General features: G+C 40.7%; 1 protein-coding gene across 2 annotated transcripts in view; it reads left to right on the top strand.

Moving 5' to 3' along the window:
- Positions 1-23,992, top strand: part of LOC124301198 (protein CBFA2T3) — a 50,363-nt gene that overhangs the window by 2,145 nt on the left and 24,226 nt on the right. The window contains exons 2-3 of one of the 2 annotated variants that reach the window (XM_046755972.1): positions 228-459; positions 17,844-18,122. In XM_046755972.1, the coding sequence (XP_046611928.1) occupies positions 17,894-18,122 (229 nt within the window). In that variant the 5' untranslated portion in view covers positions 228-459; positions 17,844-17,893. The remainder of the gene's footprint in view (positions 1-227; positions 460-17,843; positions 18,123-23,992) is intronic. The other variant, XM_046755973.1, reaches the window with a different exon arrangement.

Genomic DNA, 23,992 nt, shown 5'->3' with positions numbered 1-23,992 from the left:
ATACATACCGTCAGAACCAAAACTCGCTGATCGCAGCTTTTTTACAAGGGTTAAATTCCCCACGAGGCTGAAGGTAGCAGCCAGAATTAGCCGCGAAACGTTCTAACATTCTTTGGAACAAGGTAGCGAAGTCCAAAAATCAAAATTTTGTGAAATACCGAGAACCCCCGATACTTTTCTAGAATTATGAGGATAAAACTAAACCGAATCTTTCTATTTCCAAAAAGTTTAACACGTTTGGCCGCTAACTCTGACCGCTACACAGCTTCGTGACTTCGCTGAGCAGCGATATTCGAACCGCGGGCTTTTCGGTGAGAAGGTTGAATCGTTCTTTCGTTCTTCCGGCGCCGATGACGAAGAGAATAATACCATTCGGACAAGTGATTGGCCGGCGAGGGTCGCGAAACACCTGGCACTCACTACGTCGCCGCATTTCAAACTTTGACTTACAAGAAAAAGGTAAAAATAACGGTGATCAATAACAAACTTCCCACTTTATTCCCGCACCCACATCGCATCGCGTCTCTCCCTCTCTCTCTCTCCATTTCTCTCTCTCTTTCTCTCAGACTCACGCGCTTCGTATCGGCCAATGCTGCATAATCTAGGATGCACATCCCGAAAATGCATACGCAAGAAATTATCCATTAAAGGAGGGATTTTCACGCGATTTCAATATTTCACGTTTTTTTGAATAATTACTTACTGTTTCAAGTTTCCGCGCAACACATGCACATTTCCCTCGAATCGAATAACGCTCGATAAATTGTTCGAATCGCGTTACATACGTAGGTATGTACGTGAAATTGAACGACAATTCCAGATATTTTCAAAGAGAGGATCGACTGACTCGCGGCTGTCTGGCAACGCCATGCGCCCCCGGCTGTATATTATGGTATATATATATATATATATATATATACATATACACATGAATATATATATATATATATACCTATAACGAAACACATGCAACAGACTTTTGTGTTTACTCAACAGGTTTACACAGTTGCTCGATATTGAACCGTGTCAAATTGTAAAAATAATTGAGACGTTCTGATCCTGCCGTTCCATTTCATGTTCTCCTATAAACTTGCATAGTTATAACGCTGTTATAACGCTGCCGTGGTTATACGTAATTGAATCCCGCGCACTTTCAGTTTTGAACAATTTATGTTAATAATAATAATGATGACGACGATAACCGATCACGCCATAAATTAAATTGTATTTAATTTGATTCTAATTTTTTTTTATCCTTTGTCTAGCCGAATATAGATGTATCATGAAAAAAAAAAAAAAAGAATAACCCTCACCTTCATTTTTCCTCGTCACCTTTTCACTATCACTTCTTTGTCTATTTCGCTACCGGGTGAAAAGTTGGGTACCAACCCCCAGAGATGCGAGGGAAATTTTTCGAAGGAGGAACAGATGTGGTTAGAAGTTGGAACAACGTCGTTTCAACATTCTCCAGGACTCTGAAAGAAGGGGGATTACTTACTCGACCTCCGTATTTGATTCATCCTTTGCTTCCGTTAACCAGATCGATGTCTTGCGCGTGCCTGTAGGTTGGCTGAAATTTCTTGTGTTTACCAATTTCGAAGTGACCTCCTTACTCGTTTGACCACCAATTAACCATAAGAGTTCCAGTCTTTCGTGACATCAAACCACGCTCTCTGATTGGCTTGGCACAAGTGACGCAGATTGGCGCCAATTGGTCGTTCAAAAGCCGGGAAATTCAAATTGAATAATTCCCGCCAAATCGGCGCAATCGCGCTAAAGTGAATATATAACACTTGGAATAAAAGATGTGTCGTAAAAATACCTTCATTTCATCGTTTCATAGTCCCTCAAAAACCATGCGGTACACGATACTGCGGAGGTTTTAAAAAGAAATGAAGTACTCGTAAAGAGGTGTGCCACTGATCACGAACCAGTAACGAAATAGTGAGGAATGGGAGGTACAAAGAGATAAAATCAAATTCCTGCAGGGTATTAGCTGGGATGCATGTAAACACGGAGTATAAATTCGTTTTATCCCTTTACAGACGTATTTACAAAATTTACCCTCGCCTTACATTTAGGTATTTATACATATATTTGCCTACCCTTGTATTTATATTTATTTTTCAGCTGGTTTTTGTGTGTGTGTGTGTGTGTGTGTGTGCGTGAGGGGTAAAGCAGGTACGTCGTTATACGAGCACGGTGCTGCACGTGTGTATTATACGTAGAAACGTGTGTGTTATTCTGAAGTATTATATCGATTAACTGTTGGCAACAGAAGAGAAGCAGAGGAAAGCTTGTCGGGTGGGTGGCGGCATGGTGGCAGCTCCGGTTTTGGCTTTGGCTTTGACTTTTCTATATTATTAATCTTTCTCTCGTCCCTTTCATCCCCTCTTCGTCATAATCCCCGTCCTCCCTCCTCCCCCTTATTTCCCTCAATCCTCGCCCTCCCGGTTCCGCAGTCACTCTTCCACCGCCCGCTCGTATCCGAATGATCTACAGTACACATCATACACCGGGACACGTTATCCTGCGGTTCTCGTTCCTATCATCGCGATCAGACAATGTTTAGAGACAGAGGGGTTGGCGCAGGGCACAACCTGAAACTCGGTTCTTGTTTGACGGATAACCGATCGAGAAGTGCTGCTGACGTAATTAACGTCGAAATTCACCTGTAAGGTATACAACTCGTTGTCGGATATAAATCAGGCTGTGAATTATTACAGGATAACTGTGCCTACAAGCACAACCGATATCATAACGATCAGTTCTGCACCCCTGATTTTTTACGATTGTATAATTTCACCGTTCGTTCTTCACAGGTTCTCAATCTCATATGAAACTATTCACATCACCGGTCGATGGATAAATCTATTACAGGAATAATGAATTAATGAGTAGACTTGCTCCGGATTTGTTCAACTTTCACAGCGTTAACCGATAAAAAAAATAAAAATAAAAAACATTACGAAATAAAATGTATACAACTAAGCTGACGATTTTCGAGATAGTATTATTAAAATTGAAACGCATCGTCATCTTCCGCGTTCTGTATCAATTTAAATTGTATAAACGGATAAACTCTGGTTGTTTTTCTTTTACAACCGAGTTTTCAAAAGAATTAAAATATTCGTCATTTCGAGGGCTGGAAGGGTGGGCAGACTAACCTGCAACCTATCCAGCAAAAGAATGTTATTTCGAGGGAAAAAGGTGGGAGAGGGGCCGGAGTTTAAGTTGAAGAATCGGGGAGACATCGGTTGAAACTTCGGACGTTGATTATCAAGAGGAAAAGTTCGGCTAGCTGGCCCGGAGCTAGGCGTTTGAGTAAACGAGGCGCGGGCTGTGCGAGACATTTTTGTAATGGAATTACATTAAACGTAAGCAGTGGGTAGGTACGCGGTAGACATCTGGCCTGCCTCTCTCGCCGCACCGTTCTAATATTGGAAATTTCAGTTCGCCGGTATTAAAGGCTTCCCCTTCTCTCTCCCTCCCCCACCCCCCACCGCCGCCCACCTTACACCCCTCGATCCTCCGCCCCCGCCCTTCGAAGCTCCCACCGCGGCCTCGAAGCCGCGTGGTGTGCATGCAGCTACCGTACAACATGTGCCGGGCATATGTCCAAACATTAGGTTTTCTTCCCTTACGGTCTCCTCGATTCGTATGTACCTAACCACCTACCTACCTACGTCCTACGACCTACGCGGGAGCCGAGCGTTGAGCTTTCGATGTGGCGATGCCCGTGGAGAAAGCTGAAAGCAAACGAAGAGCGTTTGACCCTTCCTTCGGAATAATAAGCAAATATTCACCGAATCGCCGCTGGCGAGTTTATCTTCTCTTGTGTATGCTCCCCTGTACCTACTCTGCATCGCCATGTGTACTCGCTCCGTTTTCTACCTAGGTATACGTTAAGGCTCCATTGTGTACTTGTGTTGTAATGACCACAGGCTGAAGTTTCCTCCTTGTTTATACTTACTCTCACTCGCTGTGCCTCGACGTTGTATACGTGTAAGGTACTCTGAAAACGGTTGATCATTTAGGGGATGCTGAAATCGACTCACTTTCATATATTCTTGCTATTATCAGAGGCTATCCGCATCATTGAGTCGTGCAATTTTACACGCATGCCATGCCGAATACGAATACCTACAGAAATTTTTGTTACACGCATGCGAAAATGATTATAGGAAATTTATTCCTGTGATGTATTCTAGCTTTATTTGATTACACAGGTAAGCAGGAAATAAAATTTTTTTTTTCTGTTTCTATTGGGATGAACGAATTTCAATTCTATACATCGAGTAATAACCAAAACCTTTATTTTTTACTTATAAAGTTTGTTTTTGTCTCTTTTAAATAAATCTTGAAGTTTTTGGTTGCAAAGCTAATATTCATTTTTAAATTTCGTTTATCAATTATTTTACTTTTGCAGTTTATTATTAATTTTTTTTTTTTTAGCAAAAGTGTTTTAAATTCAAAAATGAGGTTTGTTTAGTTGTCATTTACAATAAATGTTCGATACAATTGGTAATTTTTCTTCAAATCCGAAATATAGTTCTGGTTTCTACAAAAACAAACGTTATCTAATAAAAGTATTATTTCATCTATTAGTTACTTACAAGAAATCAAAACTTGACATCTATAACCCAGACTAAAAATTTGTGTCGATCGGTCTTATCGGGTGAAAGACATTTTTTTTATTGATGTTTTAATATTTTTGTTAAACATTTCGAGTCTGATACAGATTTTATTTGAATATCGGGTGGAGGAGATTTTTTTTATTGATATTTTGTTATTTTTCTCGGGCATTTTGAATCTGATACAGATCTGATCTGATAATATAGCCAAAATAAGTGACAATTTACTCGATCGGTAAGGACTGACTACAGCACCCTCTTATGGGGATGTCGGTGTATCGGCTGAATAAGACAATCGTATATTACGCTATTTTTCTTTCTTGACTAATGAGATCGTTTCAAACTCTGGAGGATGATAGGGGTTGCAATTCTATTTGAGCGGTCACTGTAAAGAGATCGGGAAATCGACGGGACAATATAGATATAGTTTCAGATGATTCTCACTCGCTTTGAGGTTATTACCGGTAAGGTCATCTAAGGTAAGGTAAATCCCATATTTGTTGTATTTTTTCATCTATTTTTCGAACGTCATTTGATAATCACGTTAGCGCGTTCGTAAAAACTGTTGGTTCCCAAAGTTTGTAACAATTCTATCGCTCCGGGAAAGAATGTAAAATACAATTTACTGAATTCACTGAACCGGTAAAATTTCAAGGTCTGATATCCTTGTACAACAACAACTGTGGTTGTGGGGGTGCTCCTTCACATCGGATCGATTTCTTCCTGGTACGGTTTGTTTGCAATAGCCATGGGAATGACCGACTAATCGATTCGTGGGCGAATCGATTGATCGAAAGCGAAAATTGATCGGTAGCTCGGTAATGACTGCATCAATCAATCTAATCTCATTTGAAAAGGACCGCAACAGCTGATAGTGACCAAGTTTTCAATTTAGAATTCTAAACTCAACCCTGTCCTCCTTTTTCATCTTAGAACTGCGAGTTAAATCCATGAATATATGTTCACACATCATACTTTTTAGGTTACCTTCAATAAAAAATTGTCAAAATGAAATTTGCCCTATTCGTTATGTTCACCTACCGACTAAAGCATAAACAAAAAACTGCTAGCTATTAAAATACGGTTATACTTGACAATAAATCATCTACTAGACCCGAGATTGCAAAGAGGTGCCAAGTGGCTCACGAACTCTGTTTATTTGTCTGTTTAAATTGGGACCCGAGCTCTCGGTGAACTGCAGGCATTGCACCGTGGTCGACAATTAGACGGTACTCTTGGAAATTTTCGCAGGGGATTAGGGAAATCTTGTGGTTCGAGCGAAGCGATTTTGCCCGTATTATTTTTCCTCCGGCATGTATACGCGTAAGTTATGGGTAAGAAGAGACGAGCAAAGGTGTGTAGGTAAAGAGCACGTAGATTTCTCGCAGATACTCATACACTCGGCTGAAGAAAACTGTGCAAGACGGACGAAACAAGCTGTGTAAATAAACGATGTCATGAGTATAACAAACTCCGGGCGTAATAGTTGGTGTAACCGGTATACATAGGTGTTGTAGGTGATTGTATATCCATGTGCGCGTTTATCGGTTTTCCTCTTATTCTCGAGAACGATCGAGCCTTGAAAACTAAGCGTGTTGAATAGCACCTGGCTGTCACTCATTTAATTCGGTAGGTATTTAAGAGCGTTACGAAAGTCTCTCCGAGGCATTATACCTATACCTTACATACCCAGATATAATGTTTCACGACACGTAAACCGGCTAATTGCATCAGGCCGTAGAGCGCGATCATCTTCTTATACTAATACCGGAAACACCTCGGCTAATCGGGAGCAGCTTGGCGAGACAGTAAACAATCGACTTCCGTTTCCGGAACAGATTTAAAAGCCGGAAAATAACCCGGATCTCAAATATCGATCTGCACAGTTTTTACGATTTTCCTTGATGCACAATTTCGAATGTTATACACAGAGGAAAAGGTGAAACTTGGTGCATTGAGTTTCCGACTGCGCATGCGCGAACATCGACGTCTTTAAACGCAGGCTGGCCACTGCGGCTTCAGCCGTCAGACGCGACTCGTGGAGGTTGTGCAGGTGTTGCGATTTTTTTTTAGGTTAAACAGGCCTCAAATAGTCGAAGCATTGATTTCAGAAAGCAACTAATATTCGTTTTTAACTGACTAACGACTGATGATTGCTACGAGTCATCGTAACAACGTAATGTCGATTCGCCACTGTACTCAGGAGATTTCGAAATTTCATCTCCCGATTTCGAGTAAGTTGGCACTGCTGGATACGATTAGAGCTTGATTATATTGCGCATGCGCAGTCGATCGCTAACCCCGTCAAGTTTCACCGTTCACATATCGCTGCTTCGAATCTTTTTAAAAATTCGCAACCTGCGGACACGGAATCGATGATATCAGGGAAATTTTGTTCGTGGAAGGAATCGTTTGTATCCTTGAATAACGTGATGTTACACCTAAAACGAGTTATCTTTAAGATCGTACTAATAAATGGTGAGCTCAAAATTTCTGGGATATTTTTTTTCTCCTCTGGTTGTTTTTCCTGAAATTCCTCGATCGTGCGGAGCTGTAGAGATGTAGCAATTGATAAAGTTTTATCAGATACGCATGTATGCATATTACACGTGCCTATCGCTAGCACACGACACACATTCGTACGCATGCTGTTCGCGACATTCGATGCGTGCTCGTTTCAATCCCGGGGGCAGCTCCGCCTTAATAGTAATGTTAAAATTGCTCCCTAGGTCCGTGGGGAAATGAGGGAGAAATCCCACCTGTTCAGGTTACACCTGTGCTATCGACAGCCGCGGACTCGGTCCCTCCTCGGCGGAAAGAGGGATGGAGACAGAGCTCATAGAATTATCTATCAGCTGACAGAAGTATACGTGGATATATATTACTGGTTGTGTTGCCCATCTTCCTTTATTATTCCATAATTTTCCACCACAGCGGTGCAGTATTCAAAATAAATATATTATATCTGACGAGAAAATCGTGACGTGGCACCTTGTACTCGTGAGAAATGGAGCCTGATATGAGGGGGGGGGGGGGGGGGGGGGAGAAACACGAGGATGAAATTCACAGCAATATAAATATATTTCGGAAACTCAATTCCGGCGAATTCATTTCACTAAGTTGAAAAAATAGTTTCATAAAAATCACCCACAACTTAGACGCGCGATCCATTCCGACTGTACAAGGTTAAGTTTTGAATTTTTTGTTCACCCTGCAGCGCATTCAAATTACCGGGATACGTTCTAATAACGAAGTTGGGTGGGTGGGTGGTTGGGTTCAATATCGAAAAGTCCGAGGTTTATCTTGGCTAATTACTGCAATAGCGGAAAACCTTTACAATTTATTTTGGCAGTCGAGCCAACTTCCAGCTTTCCAACGTACGTACATACGTTACACATATTCCAGCGTCGCGCACGTGTTTGCCACGTGTGTCAAATCCCGCCTCTGCAGTCCAACGACTTTGCCCATCCCTTCGTCTCAAGATACGGAATTACTGTCCGCACGGAGCACAAAGAAGATTCTCTAGCGTTCCTTGTCAACGGTAGCGAAGAAAAGAAGTAAATAAATAAATAAAAAGGACGTAAAAAATAAATTTCCGCTAATTTTTTAATCGATAGATGAAAAATTGTTCATCATTCACATTTCGTTAGTCGAATTCTTTTTAATCATTCCTCGGGATTTTTGTGTATCAAGGTTTATTTCAAATTGTATTAAAGCGAAAGAGTAAACGAATCGAGGAAATATGGTGTATAAAGATTCAAGTAACTTCTTTTGAGTCGAACGCGGTAAGGGATTGAAAATCAGGGCTCAAATTTGGAGGGGAAAGATTTTGGGACGGTGGTTAAAACGGTATCGAATCCCCCATACATAAACTATAGTCGAAGCGAAACCTAGGTTCGTTGGTATATATCGTAGATGCGGGCTGCCAAACCGTAAATAACGTACAGGCGGTGTTGCGGTCTCTTCTGCGTTGTTCACAGCACGTGTAAATGTCCCTTATATTACGAACTCACCGGGTATATAAATATATACACAAACACGCGCCTAAGCATAAGTATATATGTATATTGTATAGGCATACACGTGTGATAGGTATTTAAAATTTAATATCCGCAGACCGCATTACGAAAGTAGAAAAAATACGTGGTCGAAAATTTTTACACAGTTTTGTCAAAAAGTATGTTATATACCTATATTACGTACAATTTGTAAAAAGAAATTTATCGTAGTAATATTTAATTCGCTAGAATATTATGCGTTTTTGAACTGTAGTTAAATTAGGTTGCATCAAAATGTCGTCTACACTGATAAAAATGATTGTGAATCTACTACACATTGATTGCGTAAAAAAAAAGTTGTCAATTCGCGTAATCAGGTTGCAAATTTACAATAAAGCGACATAATTTACTGTGTATTTGTCTTAAATTAACCATGAAAATTTTTTATTTCACTAAAGTTTATAGGAAAAACACAAAACAGTAATTTGAATTTAATAAATTGTGTAGTAAATTTATCGTACTTGTAAATTGAATAAACAGTAAATTTATAGTAAATTCGCTGTTCAGTATCCCAATAAAACTTCGAATATGAAAATTTTTTAACATTGTAACAAAGTTGATTATAATTTTGTTCGAAAAGTCAAAAAAACCGCAGTGTTTTTACTTTTAATCGCAATTTGTTGGATCACCTTTGATGTCGTATAATATACAATATTTTTGTAATTAATCTTATTTGTTTTGAAATCGTATTCACGGCCAGACAGCGCGGTCTTAAAATTATGAAAGGAATTACGATTTTATATACGTATGGTGAGTAAGTAACTAGGCAGAGACGACGCGACGACGCCGACGAATATAGGTACATGTATAAGGTATATACATACATACATATATGTACACACATCATACATATCGTATATAACTCGGCGAAGATTTATCTACGCACGTGCACGCGTCGGCATCCCTCTGACAAAGATTATAATTAATAATAAGTATACATCACATATTTTATTTTTGAAACGATTTTTGCTGCTCGTGAAATTTGTTCGCCAGTCAGGCAGCCAGCGGGGATCAAAGCTGGACCGAAATCCAGAGAAGGTTTATCACGGTCCCGTTTCGCTGTTTCATTATTTATTAAACCCTCCTCTATGATTGTTGTTATTATATTTTTCATCCATTTCACATCGTTTCTTCGCCCAACGCGTCGTGTTTCGTGAATTCAAAGATGACAGATTACACGATCTCCGTTTACTTTGATGAAGACTATTCGACGAAAATATTATGCTAAATCGTATTAATTTTATACCCCGACGCACTCGCTTATAGATGCCTATCTTTCTTTCCTCTTACTTCTTTACAACTGACGTAGGTTAAAAAAAGCAAAAACAGTAAGAAAGAAACACCGGAAATTTCACAGAAAGACAAAGTTTCTCTCTCTCTCTCTATCTTGCAATCAGTCAGAGAAAGCAGTTTAAACGTCAGCTTTCTCTGAGTTTTTATAGCTCGCCCCACGAAATCAAAAACTACGGAAATTATTGCCAGGATATAAAGAGAACCTTACGATTAGACGTGAAGGAATGTGCGTGTTGGATATAAATTTTAACGCAGACACGAGCTGAGGAGGGTGGTTTTGGGAAATTGCGATTCCCCCGTAGCAGCGAGCCTTGGGGGAAATTGATAAAACCACTTTTTCCGACGCGTTGCGTGCACGCGATCTCGTTACAAACGTCAATTTTTACAGTCGCAATCCTGATTTAAATTTTCGCATTTCTTATACCGCAGGATCGCACGGTTTATATACACTATTATGAAAAAGAGCAAAAGTTCCGGGGGAGAGAAGCCGCGGGATTTATTAAATCGCTCGTACCTACCGTACCGTGGAAATTTCACCACCCGTGTACCATTTCAAGTTCATCACATTTTACCACTCTCCTTTTCCTTTTTCTCAAACGTGTTTATCCGCCATGATGGGCGGTGATTAATTCATTTTTTATTTACCTGTATCGATCAAATTCCACTGTGAAAATACGAGATCAACGTTAAAACAACGAAACGTCGAGTCAAAATTCGTTATTCTGTAATTTTCCAATGGCTTCATACTGTCCTAGAATTGGACAACTACGAGTACATGTTTCGCTTTACCACTGCACTTTACTGAGTTCCAGACAATCCTAAAGCAATTGTGGTACCACTGTTTCTTTTTTTTTTTTTTTTAAATACTTGCGGAATATCTGAATAAAAATCATCGCTAATTTCTCAAAATCTGTTTATCTAAACATCGGAAAATCCATAGACCGCAAATTTCAACAAGAACTTGGTGTTTTGTGGAATAAGAACTCAGGTCGCAAAAATTTCGCAACTAAACGTCGAAACGTTCACCTGCCTGCTGTGTCGGATGGAGAAAGTGGTCAGTATCAGCGTATCGTCGTCCGCAAACCGGCGTCTGACTACCGCGAGCTCTTTCCACTGTAGCCTTAGTCAGGTGCGCGTAAAGCCGGCGAAGATGCGAAGTAGTAACGGCTGACAGGAGCTTTAGATACGATAAATTTGAGCTATCAGTTCTCGGTATTTTGTCGACCGAAATAATTTTCACAAACATGTATTTCTCAAACCATGCGGATTAAGAGTGAAGAAAAAAGCTGATCCATGTGTACAAATCCGTGCGTCAGACGTAACGAGCAAACCAAAATTTGATCTTTCAAATTTTGTGATTCTTTTCTTTTTTTTTCAAGTCTTTTTTAACTAATTTATGTTGCAGCTGCAACGAAATCTTGAGAGTATGAATTTGAGTCGAGAGTATAAGCCTGATCATTAAGCTCGCATCATTTTTCTCCCTTTTTCATTTTCTTTTCAGCGGATTCGCAACCGGGCCGCCGTAATATCGATCGGTTAAAATTCATTCCCTCTTTCTTTCCCTCGGTGGAACTTAGCCGTTTGGTCCCTTTGGCCAAAGGTTATAGGGGCAGGCAGGCAAGCAGGCAGGCAACCGATCGAGTAACATACGGAGCAGTAGTACGTACCTGATGTGGTCAGACTTATTGGAATTTTTATGGTACGGTCTAGGGAAGAGGCCTGCATCCCGTTTCCCATTACCACGACCAATGGCCAGCCCCTCTCATACGGATTCACCCGCCGTACATACGTATTCATATTATTATACATTATGCACGTACTACGTACGAATATCTAGGTGAACGTGATTCATAACCTCTTGTCGTATGGATCGATGTATGGCTTATTGACAATTCCGATCTAGGAATAGGAAATAAGTACTGATTATCCACATTTTTACTCCGTCCAGGGTGATTCAATGACTTTGCGTTACACGATTCGCTTCAACTCTTTGAGCTAATGTATTAACGTAAAAATTAACTGAATCCACCATTCACCGTTTCATCGGCAGTCCAAAAGGATACTACCGAAAAAAAGTAACGATGGTTCATCTGCGGTTCTGATATTCATGCTATGTTTCAGGTGACATGTTAACAAAAAGATATTCTTTCGATCGATAGAGCGATTCCAAAAAAGTTATCAAAAAACACATTCTCATTCCTCAATTCAAATTCCTAGCTGTTAATTATTTTCCTGTAATTATCACTCCTAGAGATCTACGTAGTCCCGTTTAACGTATATATGTGGTCAAATTCGGATAAACTTTTCGCTTTGAAGAAAGTTTTTACCCCCCACCCTACCTCCCCTTTGCCATCCTCTTCCGCGCCCGTGAACCGGCGGTAAGATCGAAAATCCGTCCAACTCACGGTTGCAGAACTGATTATAATGGTTCAGACGTCAAAGACGAATTCAAGTTAAAGGCCTCAGGGGGGCAACAACGGTACCTACTGAGAGATTGGTTCGAGCCTAGAGGGCCCAATCTTTCAACGGTGCCCCGCGTCCATAATTCCTGGAGAACATCGTCGCGCGCAACCTTCGGGAAAACTTATTCTCTCTCCCGGTGATATTGGGGACGCCGATGACGCCTCCGGGGGGATGGAGCCGGCGGGGGGGAGGGGGGGGCCAAAAGTGGAAGGGAGATGGAGAAAAAGAGAGAGAGAAAGGAAGAGAGGGGTTCCTCGCGCGACTCTCGGGCGTAGAAATACGTTCCGGATGGGAAATTGGCCACCTGCTGTCCTCTCCTCCCCCGCATCTTCCCCCCCCCCCCCCCCCCGGCCCCCACCCCGCGCCAATTCCCCTCTTCCTCCCGCCTATGTACCCTCACCCATGTATAGTCGGATTCGTATGTAGTCCTGGCCCTCATCACTGCTCCCGTACGACGCGACGTGCTCGAACCTTCTTCCTCCCTTTGCAACTCCTCGGAGGATTGCTTTGCCACTGTTCAAATTTACCCTTTCCAACTTTTTGCGATCACCCCACATTTTCCTTGGTTTTTTTTTTTTTTTTAAATTTTCAATGTTTTTAATTTTACGACATATCGCCTCAAGACTGACGCGATGTATGAGGATATATTTTTTATTTTGTAAATTAAACGACTTTTAGATTTTCTAGGTTTTCAGAATGATAAAAGACTTGAAGTTATACACAGAGGTTTACCGGACAGTCAAACTCGCTGTACGTCGTCATATGCCGTCTGTATGGAAACAACTAGTGACGTCATTCGACACAAGCCTATCAACGCTGGTTGCGTAAACAGGCGGGAAATCTTTCGAAATGAATCTGAGATTTGAAAAAAAAAAACAAAAGTACGCAGACCAGCTTATAAGGATACTCGATCAAATAAAAGATCATATTTTTCATCAAAGTATACGCGATAAGAATAACGAAAATGATAAAGAAAATTCTTTATATTTTTATGTTATTTTATGTATAAAACACCGCCGAGGAAAGTGTCTCTCTCTCTCGTCCTTGTTTACGATCGGGAGTGAGTTTTTCGCGAAGCAGTCGTGCAATTCAGCTTCGGCCCAACGTTTTGTGCATATCGTAAATTTAATTAAAAACCTCTGGGTGAAATAATAATTAATATGCAACGCGCTTGCTCGGCGTTGGTTGGCGCGTTGCGGCTCTGCCGAGGCACGTAGACGAAATATGCGGCCGCCGTGGTACCCGCACGTGAAATGGAATCAATCAAATTCAAATTCACATTCAAATTCAAATTGTTGTTTAAGCCCGCCTAACGCAGGCTCCGCTCCTTTATCCCCGCAACGCCCGCACCTATCCCTTCATTAACAATCCAGAGATCAGTGAGCAGGATGGGAATTGTAATATTCGTTGTATGCGTATAATTTGGTAAAACCGAACACTAATTTATTTTAACTCCCCTTTCTATTTCTCGAAATAAAATTTTTCGAACTCTCGATCTTGAAAGTTGTCCTATTGGCAGGGCTGGTAGTCAATCACTTTTCTCGCTATTAGTTACTATTTTTTAAAGGAGTCACTTTTTGTCGCTCGAGTCACTTTCTCTGTCGTAATTGAGTTTCGAGCATAAGAAATTTAGCTGCACAATTCTTTTCCCACGCGGTATAATCCACTAGACAAGATTTTGTGTGTTAAATTTTATAGTAATAACAGCGAGGAAATCAGGCTTAGGTTGATTTCGGAAAAAGAACTATGATCGCATTGTTTCTGTATCAAAACGTTTCGACTAAAAGGACGATAAATTCATAATTTCAAAGTTACTGTTCACTTATCATTCATTTACTAAACATCGTTTACGGTGATAGATCATTGTAATGCTGAAAAAGAGGTGAAAAATAAAGAAAACCCGTATACAGCGACACAATTGAAAACAGGGCTATTTCTGATTATATGAATAACACTGGTAGCACTTGTCGTTTAATTAGTGTGCAATAATTAATTTTCATCCGTCACTTTTGAGTCACTCTTTTAGGTCTGAATATCACGATTCAAACTTTTTTGTGAAGACCTGGTAGCCACCAACCCTAAATTGGTCAACAGGAATCATATCAAACCCGAAAAAAGGAACACTAGAAAATGTCACAAATACCAAATTTCGACTGTTATAAATCTAGCGGTCAGATTATACTCGATGAATTTAGGTGGTTACGCGTGATTCAATGATTTCATCCGTTAACCCAGTTATTCATAAAGTAACGAATGTCGTGCAGCTCAAGTTCAAAATAACGACAAAACTTTCGCAGAAGGTTGACGCCAACTTCGTTGTGCAAAGGATCTGCACCCTCTCGGTAAAAAAATTGCCCTATCAATTCACCTTTTTTCAAAAAGGTAACGCTTACCATAAGGCCAAAGAAATGATTTGAAAACAGTTGCTTGATGATTTTTTCCCAAGTCTAGGCAGCCTCCGAGGTGAAAAAATCCTGGAATTTAGACGCGTGGACGTAAAAGCTCGGGGGAAAATCGACAGCGTGCGATATATCGAAGTGGTTAAATCTGACGTCTAGTCGATTCTGCGGGCCCTTTCAAATCCGGAAACGGAAAACGAGTCGAATACGATCGCTCGTCAACGATCCCCGGCGTGCAGCGCGCGGAGCTGATGATGCCGAAGGTGAATTTATTTGTTTGGACTCGTCAAGCTCCGCTCTGAAAGCAGAAGTCGCCCGAGGCCGGCAACCAGCTTCTGGTTCGTATCCCGGCTGTCAGATGCATAGCGCGGTGTCTATGACTCGGCGAGGGTCGCACGCACACGGCTGCAGGGGGATGGCCATGTGGTCGAGACCACAGGAGAGCTCTGTTTAGTCCCTTCACTCGACGCGGGCTCGTCCGGCCTGCCAGATATCTCGATTCATTTGAAATTCGTTTGATTGTTGACACCGAGGTTCAGGCATGGAATTCTGGGCCCCTGTTTCTTCGCTTTGTATCCTAATTCGATTAAATTCTAGAGGGTATATAGAAAGTCGAAATTACCGGGAGTCTTCTGTGAAACTTGACGATCCACGCTGCAGCGCAAATAACCAACCGCAGTCACATTTCAAATTTCTATACATAGTGACATTTTTGAAGAAATCTGAGCGAACAGCCGACACAAACTCTGTCGGTTAGGTAGGGATATCTTTTTAGAAGTGATATAAATTAATTTTTTTAAATCTATGGAGAGTACTTTGAATAGTCAGTTTTTAGACGCTCAAAATTCGTATAAAAATTATTCTAATTGTGAATACCTTCTTTAAAAAGTAAGTTTTCTCATCAAGCTCTTTATACAGTATATAGATACGTCCAATCGTTCGAAATCACCCGTCTGAAATACAAAGCCGAAAGAAACGGAATATGGAAACGATGTGTTGAAAACTGGAAAGCGATCATCTAAGTCACATAAAAAAAATATTACTCTCAAATTATTTTTACGGACGACAATTTAACAATTCTTTCGATCCGACGTTTTCAAGCCACTAAATTGAGCCAATATAAATACATCGCGACATATTAACGATAAGGTGGACAGTACTGTATGCCAAAGCATGTGATACACGTGGCACGAATTGAGGATATACCGCGACGCGTGAAGGAGAAATGATTCCAAAATTTATAACGATCGGACGGGCTTTACGCTTAAATGCGTAGGCTGCATGATATAAGCTGAGTCTGCAGGGCTGGTTCAGCATCAACGATGAATACCAGACAGTTTTTGTGGTTTTGAAATGTTATTTAAACACTCCCAGAGAACACCGAACCAGTTGTAGATAGGTACATGCCTATATATATATGTATATATATGTATACATACATATAGATATACGTATAAATAACAGCGGTTGATCCGCGTTGATCCGTTTAGCCTGCAACCGCCGTAACTCGTCCCTTGCTAATCGCTCGTCTCCCTCAAAGTGAAGAGTTTTAAAAAGGAACATAAGCAAAAAAACAAAAAGGAAAGTAGAGAAGCATTTTTCAAAAAATTTATTAAAGTGAAAATATTACCTGTCGCCGATCAAACAATTTTGACTACCCTTTAACTCAAATTAGACGCAACAGTGAATGTTACAAATTTATCTTCCGCCAATTTTTTGGTCTGAATTGTGTTCACTTAATATTTATAAAGTTAAAAAAAATCGTGTTGCGTGTTACTGACGATGATAACTACGTCCTAAATTAGTGTGTTTTGATCGTTTTCATTAATCGCAACATTGATTTTTTTTTTATTCGAAATATGCATACAAATACATCGAAACTCTTTAATTTGTCTGTTTTTCATAAATATTTTAACGCTCGAGATATTAAAAACGTATTCGATGAATGGCTTGTTTTGTTTTTATTTATTTTTTAACAGTTATTTATTTATCGTTAATTGAATTATTGTTGTTGTTATTCCGACCGGCAAGTCGGCCTGAACGTAAGAATAATATATACATAGGTATGGATTGGTTTTGTGGGTGAATTGGCACACGCCCATCCACCCTGTACGAAATCGAACAAGCCGAACTGCCGACATGGTGAAAACCTGCACGTGAGAATATTCGCACTCGGCGCGATAGTCAATACCGAAAAGCTTTGCGCTCGAGTACCCATACATAGAGAACCGACAACGTGGATATAACGTCTACTATATAAGCTTTGCCGTTAACCGAAAGCTCCCCCCTCCCACCCTTCCTTCTCTGGTAATTGAAAAACTGAAATATCTTACAAGGATAATGAATGACAGGGTCAAAGAACCGCGGTTTCGAAAATCGACGCGAGCTTCCGCCGATTATTTTTTATTTTTTATTTTTCATTCCCTTTTTCAAAGCTGAAAAATGTGCCATAGGAAAAACAAAGTACGGTACCTTCATCGAGCAGTTACGTACATATATATACAGGTATACTGTAATTTTTTGTAAAAAAAAATATAGTAATCGGAAAATATCTCCGAATCAATATCGAGAAATTGATTTTTTCGGGACACCGAGTGTACTTTATTAATTATGTTACATGTACGCTAATTATATACGTCCCATCTCCGTATGTATAATGCACCACACGTGATTATCATAGACACGGTATATAGGCGTGGGTATAGGTTAAGCGTGAAAAATCGTTGAGGTCAAGTGAACGTAATTAGATGCAGATGCGAATTTTTTGCGCGAGACGATGCCGGGCTGCCGAAATAAGCGGGGGCAGCGCGTTCGGCATCTCGCGCAAAAACTTACATATATTCGAGTTCGCCGCTGCTGTTGTTTGCAGACTCGGAGATTTCGCCAATCGATTTTACTAAAATCTGGTGAAAATTTGCCCAATTTCAACAAATTTCACTTACATCAATTGTAATACAATCTTATTTCAATGCTTGTTGTCATTTTTCTTCTTACAGGCAGCTGCCACCGTTTGTTGTAAAAAAAAAAACGAAATTGACAAACGATTATGAAAATGGACGTGCAGGAAGATTCCTGCGGTATCAAGATCAAGGAAGAGGCCAAGGAGTGCTTGTCGCCGACCAGTACCACTCACGCACCGTCTGTTACGGGGGCGAATAACGCCCCCAATGCCAAAACCATAATCAGCTACACGCCGGCCTCAAAACTCACACCGACGACGAATAACAACCCCGAGCCTTCCCCAGTCAACCTGAACCTCAAACCGAGGAGCAAAGGTCAGCCAATCATTTATCGTCTGTAAATTCATTTCTTGATTATTGCCACGATTGTAAAATATGCGCACATTTGTTCGAATTTTTTACATCGAGTGAAAAAATATTATAAGCAGATTCAACGATTTCTGAAAAAAAGATTACCGCAGTTTTTAATGCAGAAAAAAATATTGGGTGGGAAAAACACGTACGTTTTGTATAAAAGTCAGTTGTGCTGTAAAAATCGAAAACTTGTTATAATTTCACAGTATATGTGAGGTACGAGGTAAGCTTAGACGTAAATACTTAGACCAATAATATATCTTGATCTTTGTCAAATTCGTCATTATAATTGAGTCAACAACTATTTTAGCTTTGTTGTCTTTCAATTCACTCTGAAAACAGCCGCGCGCCGTTGTGTCTCAGGCGAGTTGAGTCAAGAATTTTTCTCTCGTGTGTTTTTTACAAAACCTTTGTGTTTCAATACTCATACTCCTCCCTCACTTCCCTTCGATTATAATCGGTTTTATAGCGGATTAACAAAGCTTCTATAGCTGTAAACAAGCCTGATCGTTCCGCGGTGAGCCAACTATGAAACGTCAAAGGCTGCAGGCTGTCGGATCCCCTCATTTTCCGATAAACTTAATTATAAAGCTCCACCGTTCCATGGCTGCAAGCTCGTGTTCACTCCCTTGTATCGCGTGATTAGCAACTAATCCATTACTTTTAAACTTAGAATAAGAAATTCCCTCGAGCCCTTCATACTGCGCATCTGCGGCCTTCTCGCCGGCAACTTTCAACCTTGATATATTAAGTTAATTCGTGGAAATGTCCCACGGGCAATTTAACCTTGGTTAAATCAGCCTGCATTTATGCAATTCAGTGTACATCCTAAACTAAATTCGCCTGCATTTCTGCAATTCAGAGTACACATTAACGAATTCCGCCTGCATTCAGACAACTAAAAGCACACGGTACATTTTACCGATCGTCATTTGTTTCACGTTGTTCACGATTGGTTGACACCTCGCTACATCTCGCCGAACGTAGACCTAGAAACAAACACAAACGCTACATCTCGACGAACGTACAAACCTAGAAACAAACACTGGTTCAAAATGATGTTTTCAAAGATCGTGGAGCAAATCAAGCGTTTCGGCAAGCTGTCACGTTTTAAAAAGTAAAAAGAAAAAATCGAAAAAACTTGTCCACCTTGAAGAGAAAGTATAATAGAGCCGATATAGAACTTTCGCAAAATAATACAAGCAATAGAAATTGGAGTGCTCGCACGAGAAAGGAACGAACGCTTCTGCTTAAGACGTTGACAAAGAGGAAGGAAGGGGGTTCGGTGGGAGGCTGAGACCGAGGGTAGGCTAGAGGGTTAACGCTGTGCCGTGCTCCCGATGGTAGTGGCAGACCTGTTCTTGACGGGTCACAACACGCTGCAGGCAACAAACCTCAAACAAAACTGAAAGCCAGATGATCACCATCTCGCGCAGATCACCTGCAAACGGAGGATAATTCGCACATACACCAGAATTATACAAAATACTGCCCGTATAATTCGCGAACTCATTTTGCATATTTTACCATGCCGTGTCGTACTGCGTTTGAGTCGTAAAAAGAGGTAATCAACTCGTTGAATCAAAAACACGAAGCATGGTTTGAACGCCATTTTTCTTCTCTTACAGTTCTCCCAACTTTATTTCCAATTAATTGTCGTTGAGTTACGCGCCGATATTATATTCTATAATTCATGCGTGTCTTCTTGGCCGGAATAAGGGTCCTTTCCACGGTCCCGTAGCTCCTCCTCTTTTACGAGGACATCCCGAAAGTGTCCTCTGCATCCGACGTACGCCGCCCCTGCGCGACGAGGTTGACACTCGAAAAACGTTTAATCAACGGATAGATACGAAAGTAGCCGATTCAAGATTCAGCTGCGTTAAAATTCATCCCTCGGCCTTTAGAACCTAGGATTTAATATTCGTTTTGAGGTTCACCCGGATGAAAACCTATTTTTAACATTTTATAGGCAAGATTTTAGACGGTTGGACGAAAAAAAAATGTCTGACAAACTTTGCAAAGGTCTTGCAAACTCCGAGTACTGATTATTTTCACATAATGCTTCGCAGATTTATTAAAAGTTTTTCAAACAAATAAAGAAAAGAATAAAAACAGTTCAATATCAAGCTATAATTTTTTCCCCAATTCGCATTATCGATTCGTCGGAAGACCTTTTCCTGTCCACTTACAAGTCTGCATGTAAAGTAAGCGCATGTAAAGACACATGCATCGTGACCCTCCAGCGTATAAAAAAGTAAAAATACAGAATGAGACAAAAAAGAGGTTGAGGAGGTTCATACTTGCGCAGTGACATTTTCGCGACATTTAATTACACACAAGTATAGTCACCGCATTGTGTCATCCTTACGGATAGTCGTCAGGTCGAGTCAGCTGGTGCATGGATTATAACGCTTTGGCCAGCGTTCGCAATAAATCCGTGTTATTTTTATCCGGCGTATCGGTCCGGCATGTGTTCCCGGTTCTAGAATGCATTGCGCTTCGTTGAAACGGTGTAAGGATTTGATCAAATCGATGTGTACATAGGTATGATAATAATCCGACAACGTCCTGGAGCGATGTAACACCGAATAAAGAAGAGGGATGGGCTCTAGACGGTGGATTATACAAGCGGTGAGCATCCAAACTCAAGAGAGAAAAGGACGACGGCGCTGATTGTGAGGATCATCGAATAGGAAGGAGAATATGGAGACGAAAGGGAATTCGATTATTAATCAGCACCCATCCTCAGAACTTCCATTCTTGAACAGTGGATTGAACCGTTAGGTAAACCTCTAGGCCAAGCCACCGGGGTTATGCATTTATTATATACGTTGAATGATACAGATTCGATCGCTACTTCCTCTTCGCAGACCCAATCTCGTCACTTCCGGTGCACTGTATACAGAGGGTAGCCAGACATTCGAACACACCAATCGCTCCGACGTACAACTCGAACAGGATGCGGCAATAATTGGTACGGCAGTAGGGAAACCCACAAAGCCTTTCGAACTGACGTATCCATGCTTTTGAAATGGTTCCCAGTCAAGGAACACTTCTAATTCACTCTCTACGATTATCGTCATCATGAATGATATTCGCAGTGCTTGATTCTCAACCCAATGAAATAACGTCCTGATCGACAGTACCTTTATTATCAATTTCCAAACCACTCGAGCGGCAATACGAGAGGATATCTCCACGTGAGGAAAGGCGAAAGTGAAGTCAGTCTCAGGTGCATCGCACGGATGGGTGTTGACTCGGTTTTCTTGGACACTGTGGAGACTACGCTCTTTCACTCGCAGGACAGAGTGACGGACAGAGAAAAACTGAATAAGGAGAATAGCGAGAATGTGGAGGGTTGGATAAGATGATGCTGCGCATCGACGCCCAACGGACATGGATAAGTTACTAAAAATCGAGCACTGCAGGCTAACCGCAGTGCAAATTGCTTGGCTGGATGCGTTATGTTATACTCTGTGGGTGTGTAATGGGCACGTTAAAGTGGCTGTTGCATACGGGCACCCGTATACCCCCAATGAATGTACCCATCCTGTATACAGATCCATTCGCATCGTTGCAGCGTCGAGGCATTTTAGGTACCTGCGCATTTCGAGGATATCTAATCTACCCGGGCGAACCCGCAGTGCACCACCTCTCTCATCTCTACTAATCAGTCCTTTCCATTTTCCTCCATACGTATCTGATTAAAAATTTTCTGATACAAATGTGTGTATAAGCGGTGACAAACATACTCTGATTCTCATCAGTTGTAAAAAAAATATCCCACGTACGAAGAAACTTGACTATATATTCATTACAAAACAGAAAAGTATCGAATGATCTCCAGAATATAAAAAAAGCTACTCAGTATAAGTACCTATATACCCAATTACAACAATCACTCTGTTGTTGCTTTTGTTTCTCATCGAACCAGTTGATTAGATAATTTGATTAGTTACTTTTTCTTTCCAAGTACAGGCAAACGAGGGACAAGAGAAGGTGGAAAAAGGAATACAGTATCTAATTCTTGGGTTTCTTTAGGATAACTTTACACCTACACACTGCATATTATATACCTTATATCTCAGAGCAGACTTCTCGTGCGTGCTTGGTACCTCGGTAACGCTTTCGCCTCTCTCGAATCCCCCTCAAATCCTTGGTACACAGCCGAGAGGCACGCGCCGCGGATGTTCTCCGCGCTAATGTGTTCGCCACACCACCACGGCTACGGTACCTGTCCTGGCATAATATGAGCTTTCTTCAAACTTATATACCGAAGAGAAGATGAGCCTGATCACTTGAGGTGAGGAGCTGAGGGAAAACCGAATATCTTTCAATCGCGAGAGTTAATTGAAAAAACGTTTGAAAGTGTAGTGTTCAGAAAAGAGAGGAAAAAAATTATTGTTGTAGGTATGAAACCATTCTCATCCCATGTTTTCAGTTGGTTCGGAGGAGAGGTGGAAAATTTTCACTCTTTTTTCTTTTTATTTGATCGCTGGATCTGGGAGGTGATGAACCGGTCGAAAATGTGTGTATGAAAGCTTCGCAGTGCTGCGTGGAGAGAAGTTAGATAGGACAAAGAGAAGGAGGAGTAGAGCCCTCTGGGCAAGAGGAAAGCACGTGCCTACCTACCTACCAACCTACCTTCTAGTAGGACGCCCCCGCACCATCTGAGAAAGTTCTCATCGAGTTACCGAGTACCCATGCATATACATATCTATAGCTGTGTAATACGCTAGAGAAGAATCAGTGAAAGTTTATTTTTACTTGAAAGAACAGCATGAGAAGAAGGAGATGAAGATAATGACACAATGAAATCAAAAGAACAACGATTTCAAAACCTATTCTTACTCGGTCGATCGTTTCCGGTGATAAGACGATAATTAAGATCTCATTGTCAGTTATCGAAAGACAATATTCGAGAGAATTTCTTGTCGATCAAATCTGGCTATCGGTTATTTACAGGTGACCAGTTAAAGAGGTTGTTTGGTCAAAAATGGATTCCTTTCGTTAAACTTGCGTGGGTATTGCGAGATTTTATGACGACGTTGAATTTGTAAAAAGTAGTCATCGTACAGTGAAATTGACGAATCAACTAAGTTTTTAACAATTTCTGAGCGATTCGAAACGAATCTAATCAGTATCCAAGAATCGATCGATCGAAAAAGGGTTATTCTGATAGGATGCATTATGTAATTTCATCTCATTTTTATAATTATTTCAAATGATGTATTAGATTTTTTTTTATAATTTGCACAATTAATTAAATTTTGAAAAATAATTCGGGTTTAATTGATTTTTTTTTTTTTTCTCTAATATCAAATATTTTCACATTTTCGAAGAGACCTTCGTATTGTATGAACATAATAATTCAACTGGTACTCGACGTGCGATTATCTCGCGATAAAATTAATGTCAAGTATAATCAATCCTCGAGCAATCAAATTCTGAAGGAAAAAAAAAAAAAAAAAAAAAAAACCAACAATATCTTCACGTGACTGGAATAATTTTGGAAAGCTGAGAGTACGTAACAGCGTCGAGGTGACCACGAGGGGTTGTTTTGGACGCATGAGGCCCAAAGTTATACATGGAGGATCGTACATAAGCTTATACCTACGCACACGATCCCCCGGCGCCAGAAAATATATAGGAATTATGTGAAATAGACTTTGGAAAATACAGCGGGGCGTGATAAAGTGCGGGCACAGGTGCGGAAGGGGTCGCGGATCGCCTCGACGGGTACGCAGGTGGTTTCTAGTACCCGTTGCCCGCGTCCTATACGAGTTCCAACCTCCGTTCGCAGGTTAGGTGAGGTTACAGGATCCGTATGT

The sequence above is a fragment of the Neodiprion virginianus genome, chromosome 3 (assembly GCF_021901495.1).
Source record: "Neodiprion virginianus isolate iyNeoVirg1 chromosome 3, iyNeoVirg1.1, whole genome shotgun sequence".
NCBI classification, from domain to species: domain Eukaryota; kingdom Metazoa; phylum Arthropoda; class Insecta; order Hymenoptera; family Diprionidae; genus Neodiprion; species Neodiprion virginianus.
The sequence above is the reverse complement of the archived record's forward strand: the minus strand, read 5'-3'. Positions and strand labels throughout refer to the sequence as shown.